A 7,500-nucleotide genomic window follows, 5' to 3' on the forward strand; every position below is an offset into this window, starting at 1 on the left:
TTATCTCTGTAAAGCTGCTCTGAAACACTCTGTGTTGTAAAAAGCGCTGTATAAATAAAGCCGACTTGACTAGGATCTACTTTATGAGCTACAAGAAAGCAGAATATAAATTTGGGGTGAACTAAAGCTTTATTCAAGGCAAGTATTGTTTTGTTGTCTGTGATCTTGAGGAGTTTGTGAGGACTGGTTTCTCCTGGACTCTGTTCAGAGACGAACGCATCTGTTGAAACTCTGTGTCCCAATCCCAGCATGCTCCTGTGTGTCCCAATCCCAGCATGCTCCTGTGTGTCCCAATCCCAGCATGCATCTGTTCTCTCTGATGAAAGTCATGGCTTAAACAAATCCTTCATTTCCCCTGTTAAACCTGCTGCCGTGTGCCACAGCTCGACGTGTGCTCGGGGTTTAGACCCAATCTGTTTAGAGTTTAGTGCTGTTGTAAGTCAGTTTTATTTATATAGCACATTTAAAAACAGCTGCTAAAATATAAAAAAAAATGTTAAAATGCCGGAGAATACAGCCTAGTTTTATAAACTGTATTGGAGATAAAAGAAAGATTAGATGGAGTTTGGTCATTAAGAGCTTAAAAACAAACAACAAAATCTTAAATTGGATCCTGAAATGCACCGAAAGCCAACAGCCTAGCATCTGCGTTTTGGACCATCTAAAGCAGGGTTTCTCAAACTCGGTCCTGGAGGGCCACTGTCCTGCACAGTTTAGTTCCAGCCCTGATCAGACACACCTGAGCAAGCTAATCAATGTCTTCAGGAGTGTTTAGGTGTGTTTGATCAGGGTTGGAGCTAAACTGTGCAGGACAGTGGCCCTCCAGGACCGAGTTTGAGAAACCCTGATCTAAAGGCATGAAACTGATGAAATATAATGGCTGAATCAATCAGGAAATGGCTGAGTATCATCAGCATAAAAATGCAAAGAAACATTATGCTTCCTAATAATATTCCCACGCAGAAGCAGATATACAGTCAAACCAACATTTATTCAGACACCTTCAACATTTCTCACATTATCACAGTTTATTCGCTATAGTTTAGAAAATGGTACTAAAATATGAGCAGAACTCAGTTGATATTTGACTGGTTTTGTCCGTCCTTCTGTTAGACTGTCTCACACATGAATTATGTTGAATATCTGTCAGCTGTTAAATTTAACTACACAATTAGATAATACCAGTTTAGCTCAACCAATCACCAAGCAATGCTTCATTGTGTTCAGTCTGTGTGTGAAAAGAGCATTAGCAATTAAAGACAACACACACTTCAGCAGAACATGATCAGCTCAAAGTGTCCCAATCATTTTAGTCTCTGTATGAAGATTATTTGGGTATAATATGTCACAGTTTACTTTATTTTGCTCTCCTCACTTACATAAATGCACTATAGTGTCCTGCAAATAATATAAAAAAAAAGATCTGGTGTCTGAATAATGTTTGGTTGGACTGTATGTTAAAAAGAAGCGGGCCCAGTATTGAACCCTGGGGTACCCCACTAATAATAAAGACTGAGTATGAGGAAAACATAGCCAAAGCTACAGAGAGAAAGTCCTTTATTTAATATAAGAACAAAACTTGTGCTTCTCTCAGTGGCATCGGCTCACAAATGAGCCGTAAACGAGCGCTAAACGAGCTCAGACGGGAATAGAGTGTGATCCCACAATATAACGGACCCTCGGATCTCTCCTTCTCTCCGAGCGCTGCTATTCCTGTAGCTTACCTTTCCCAGGCATATAATCACTGGTGAATCAATTGCTGACATATAGAGAAAGGGTTCTGTCTTTTTTAGAAAGCCACTTCTGATTACACAGACAGCATAAGAAAGGAACCCTTTTAAAGCTGTGCTTCTGCAAAATCCTTTCTGCTTAGAGATGCAATTTTGAAATTGGTTTCATTAAAACCTCATTTACATCCTATTTGCATGCATTTGCATACAATTTATCTCAAAACTATCAGTTTGAGCAGAACGTTGCAGTGGTTTCAGTATTCTTGGGCGGCTGTGGTTTGCATCACTTTAATAAACGTCCTCTAGAGTTAAATGAGTTCGACATCAGGCTTTGTTTATATGAGACACCCAAAGCCATTATTACAGTAAACAAGAGCCATATGAGCTGAACTATATTCCAATAGATGCATAATTTAACATGCATATTATAATGAGTAATCATCTTCTACCGCCTCGTCTACTGGAGCTTCATAATTCAATCTTTATTATAGATGAACTCATTATCTGTTACAGTGTAGGATGAGAAACATATAAAGTCGTGTTTTGGCCGTTTGAATATGAATGTCACTTTGAGCTCATGCTGCAATGAGTAAATAATATTATAATATGTTAAGTGCAAGATGCACTGGTCGTTCTTTTTCAATGCAGTCCAGTTGCATTGTTTTTCTCCAACACACACGGGTAGAGCTGTGTGTGTGAGTGTGTGTGAGTGTGAAGTGGCTTCTCCCAGCGCAGTGAGTGGATCTCTATTCTTAGATCCATACGCTGAGTTTGACCTGAGAATCTCCTGCAGCTCGTGAACAAGTCGCTGCTTCACCTCAGAAAATACGCAGTGAGTTTCCTTCAATGTTTAAGAGGCAGAAGCGAGTGTCCGTGAAGAGTGAAGAGATCAGATCAGAAAAGTGCGTCAGATTTAGTTCAGAACTCAATCATATGGGGCGACGCTCAAAAACATCACTTCTACACTGGAATGATGTTAAAATATTAACAATCTATAATATATATCAATAATGCTGGAGCGCTGCACATAAAAAAATAAAATAATGATCGGCCTCTAATTCATAAGCATTGATATGTTGGTTCATAACGTGTATATATTGTATTTTGAGTATTTTAGACTCAGTTTTGCATTTGAATAGTTCTTAATAATTCAACATAAAGGCAACATTTCTAATTTTCCTTCAGCAATATCTTATTTCAGCATTAGGTAACAGAAATGCTTTTAATATTTTTAAAATAAAATTGGTGGATCTCATGTGAGTGACAGGTTGCCTCGCCCTCGTGTCAGTAAACACGTCTCGTCAAGTCATCTTCATTTATACAGCGCTTTACCAATATAGACCGTTTCAAAGCAGCTTCACAGTGATAACAGGAGATTACAGTAACAGAGACTGTTTTGGCTTTACAGCAGATCTAGAATAAAGTTAGTTTTGATGGATTCATTTCCATTGCAAAGATCATTAGTTATTAATTTAGGGTCTCTCTCCCTCTCTCCCTCCCTCTCTCTCTCTCCCTCCCTCTCTCTCTCTCTCTCTCTCTCTCTCTCTCTCTCTCTCCCTCTCTCAGTGCCTTCGGTTGCCCGTATTCCGACATGAACATGAAGAAAGAGGTGGTTCTGCCCGACCGGCTCGGAGGAGAGAAGCAGATCACCTTCGTCCCTGTGCACTTTGTGCAGAAAACCAAACGCCTGTGTACAGATGAAGAAGAGGAAGAGGAAGAGGAGGATGAGGATGATGGGAAGGTGGAGAACAGGTTTGTGAATGACCAGATGTCCCAGTGCACTCAGTGTCCACTTTTTGACTCATTATTTGATCAGTCTGATCTATAAAATGTTATTGGATTCACTTTAATTGATTGGCATAAATTAGTGCATGTAAAGCACATGAAACATCATTTAAAGGAGTCGTTCACTTCAGAATTAAAATTTCCTGATGATTTACTCTCCCGCACATCATCCAAGATGTTCATGTCTTTCTTTCTTCAGTCGAAAAGAAATGAAGGTTTTTGAGGAAAACACTCCAGGATGTTCCTCCATATAGTGTCTTCAATGGGGTCCAACGGGTCGAAGGTCCAGATGTGAGTTTCAGCGCAGCTTCAAAGTCTCGACACGATCCAGCCGAGGAATAAGAGTCTCATCTAGACAAACCAGCGGACATTTTATAACAAAATAAACATTTATATATACATCTTGCTCTAGCTGTGATGCGACACACATTACGTAATCAGGTTGAAAGGTCAAGCGTGACCTAGGCGTAAGAACCGACCCAGTGTTTACTAAGCCAACGTGCAAAGACTAAGTCAAACGCCATTTACAAAACTCTACATTTTCCGTCTACGTCAGGTCATGAAGTCGTGGATGTGTGTTTAAAAGTATATAAATGTTTATTTTGTTATAAATGTCGGCTGGTTTGTCTAGATGAGACTCTTATTCCTCGGCTGGATCGTGTCGAGACTTTGAAGCTGCACTGAAACTCACATCTGGGCCTTCGACCCGTTGGACCCCATTGAAGACACTATATGGAGGAACATCCTGGAATGTTTTCCTTAAAAAAACTTTTTAAGAAAGTTTTCAAGAAAGAAAGACATGAACATCTTGGATGACGTGCGGGAGAGTGAATCATCAGGAAATGTTAACTCTGAAGTGAACTAGTCCTTTAATTGTCACTCAGTAGTCTGAGATCTGGCCTCAGAACAGCTTTCCTCTCTCAGTGTGTGTCCTCACATCCGCACACACTCTCAGCGCTGCAGAGAGAGAGAGAGAGAGAGGGAGAGAGAGAGGGAGGGATGGTGAATCTGCATTATCTGTGCGCAGTGTGAGAGGATTCTGTCCCCGAGAGATCTCCATCCACTATAAAGTGCGTCAGCAGCTCCACGTTTAATCTGAAAGCATCAGAGCTTCAGTTCAGTCGATAAACAGGCGTTACACGTGTAATTCTGCGTCGACTTCAGAAAGAGGAGAGAATCGCTGAGCGCTGATGTGTTCAGAGGTGTGGAGTCGTGACAAACTCGTTCGCTGCCAAGAGACGAATCCAGCGAACAAACCGAAACATCAGTCTGACTCCGGTTTACATATCAAACCAGTGTTTTTATTTATTCATATTTTAGATGTTCTAATTTTGTATTTGTTTATACAACTTTCATTTTAATATTAGTTTAATTTTGTTACATGTCTTTTCATTGTTATTAGTTTTTATATATATATTTTAATTATATTTATATATTATATATATATATATATATATATATCAGTGAGGATTTCTTTAAGACTGCAATGGAAGCTCGGCTTCCCCTATAATGTCAAAAAATGAATGGTCAAATATGTACTATAGAGAGCCTAAGTCCCGCCCCTCCGCTTCCGGCTCATGGGACCTTATTTCGGAAAAAATATGTATGGAAGTCAATGGCGAGAGATAACTTATCTTTTTATTCCGTCTGAACTGTGCCCTGAACTACACATATGATGTTTGTCAATTTAAAAGGTAATTATGAAAGTCAAGAAAGTCGCAGTTTGTCATAAAACAGAAGAATAACGTTTAGTTTTATGTGAAAATCGCTCAATGAACTACATCTCTCGTCTCGCACTATGTACGTCACAAGATCCGTTGCTCGTATGTGTGTATTCTGGCTCAAAACACTCAGGCATGACGGCGTTACGTTACGATTATAACGTAAGACTATAGAAAAATGACAGACGTTAGCTTCAGTAAAGTTAGCTTCATTCATTGAGAGAAAAGGTATGACGTCGCATGTGCGCTTTCTGGGTTTGTAGTCTTTGTAATTACGTATTTTCACAGTCTTACACCTCAGCAGTTTTACATCAAGCTGCGACTTTCTTGACTTTAAAATGTATCTTTTAAATTGACAAACATCATATGTGTAAATCAGGGCACAATTCAAACGAGATCAAAATATTTGTTGTCTCTCGCCATTGACTACCATACAATATTTTTCCGAAATAAGGTCCCATGGTGGTCGACCGGAAGGGGAGGGACTTAGGCTCTCTATTGTGTTAAAGTCCGCGTGAACCGGAAGTTGCAAACGTCTTTTCTCCAGTGTTGTGACGTATTTCCCAGTGAAACGGAATATTGAAACGCACAGGGTTTTACTCTAGCGCTCCTCCTCTCCATCTCTGCTCATTACAGACTACCGGTTTGAGGGGAGTGGTTAAGCGTTTCCCAACCCAAGCCGTCAAACCTACATCATCAGAGAAGGAACGCCATTCCAGACCGGAAGGAACTTTTCAGACTTTGATTAAAGATTACGACGGCAAACAATTTTTTCTGTGTATTAACTTGCACGGATTAATTGTTCACCACAAGACTAGTAATATGCGCTAACAAAGTAAATAGGGTCAATTTTGATTTCAGTTGGACTTTAACATTTTATTGACTAAAAATGCGTTAGAAAACGTTCATCTCAAAGACGAGTTTGTTCAGAATCAGTACATACAGCAGGTCGGCTGACTCGATCTCCTTCTCATACAATCCCGCAGCGTCACAGTGCATTTCCCTGTTGAAGCGCACCGTCAGTGACTTCAGTGGAGCTGCTCTGAACAGTTTTTCCCAGCGCTTCGACACTAGACGGTCATTGGATAAATGCTGTGATTATGTCCCGCCCCGGACGCTCAGCGTCTCTGGAGTGAAGGAGGAGTGGGCTGGCCTGGACTCCGGCTTCTGCGTGATGATTGGAGGGTCTGTCGAAAGGCTGCGTCTCCTTTTGATTGACAGCGATTTCTTACAATAAAGAGTCGCTGAAGCTGTTCGAGCTCAGTCCCATCCGGACTTCTCAAGTGTAGTCGAAACACAAACTGCTGCTCCTATTTCTTGGTGTTTGCTTGTCAAAATTGCTAGCCAATTTTCATAATACATTTCACACAATTCTACATTTATACCTTTATTATATTATTACTTATTTTATTTTTTATATTATTATTAGTAATAATTGAAAAATAATTATTAAAATAATTAAAAAATATAGTAGTAGTAATAATAGTAGTAGTAGTATTATACTTTATTATATTATTATTTATACCTTTATTATATTATTACATTTATACAATTATATTTAACTCTGCTGGCCATTGAGAGGACACACTGGTCAAGGCACTGGAAAAGACGCCTAGATGGTACGACAGGGTCACAGAGCATTTTCTTGAAAAGAAATGTAGAATTTACGTATAAATAAATGGACAATTTTTATGATGTAGGCCGAAAATGAGCTTCCCCTCTTTGAAAGACCAGATATATATATATATATATATATATATATATATTATTACAAATAAAAATAAATAAAACTAATAGTAAATATTATATTTTATATATATATATATATATATATATATATATATATATATATATAAAAATATATAATATTTACTATTAGTTTTATTTATTTTTATTTGTTGTTTATTTGTATTTATTTTGTCTTTTTTTTTTTTTTTTTTTTTTTTTTTTTTTCATGCATGCATCTTAAATTTTGCTTATTTATTTATTTTTATTTAGTTTGTATTTGCATTAATTTCTATTTTATTTATTTATTTTATTTGTGTATTTTTATTTTGCATGCATCTTCAATTTTATTTATTTAGTTATTAAAAATGTTTTATTAATTTTTATTCATTTTTTATTTGTTTTTATTTTTAATTCTTTTGAAATATTAAATTAAATACATTAATAATATTTTTGAGTATTTTAAACATGGCCCTGTTTTATAATTTAAAGTGAATTTTTATTTCAGTTATAGTTCCATTTTAGTTTTTAATAATTTC

General features: G+C 37.5%; 1 protein-coding gene across 9 annotated transcripts in view; it reads left to right on the top strand.

The window, feature by feature from the left end:
- Window positions 1-7,500, top strand: part of l3mbtl4 (L3MBTL histone methyl-lysine binding protein 4) — a 70,500-nt gene that overhangs the window by 35,515 nt on the left and 27,485 nt on the right. For all 9 annotated transcript variants that reach the window (XR_013820122.1, XR_013820123.1, XR_013820124.1 and 6 more), the window contains one exon: window positions 3,297-3,482. Coding sequence is in view for 6 of the 9 variants with exons in the window: in XM_079862484.1 (XP_079718610.1) it covers window positions 3,297-3,482 (186 nt within the window). In the remaining 3 variants the exon portion in view is untranslated. The remainder of the gene's footprint in view (window positions 1-3,296; window positions 3,483-7,500) is intronic.

This window comes from Squalius cephalus (genome assembly GCF_949319135.1).
Source record: "Squalius cephalus genome assembly, chromosome: 25".
NCBI classification, from domain to species: domain Eukaryota; kingdom Metazoa; phylum Chordata; class Actinopteri; order Cypriniformes; family Leuciscidae; genus Squalius; species Squalius cephalus.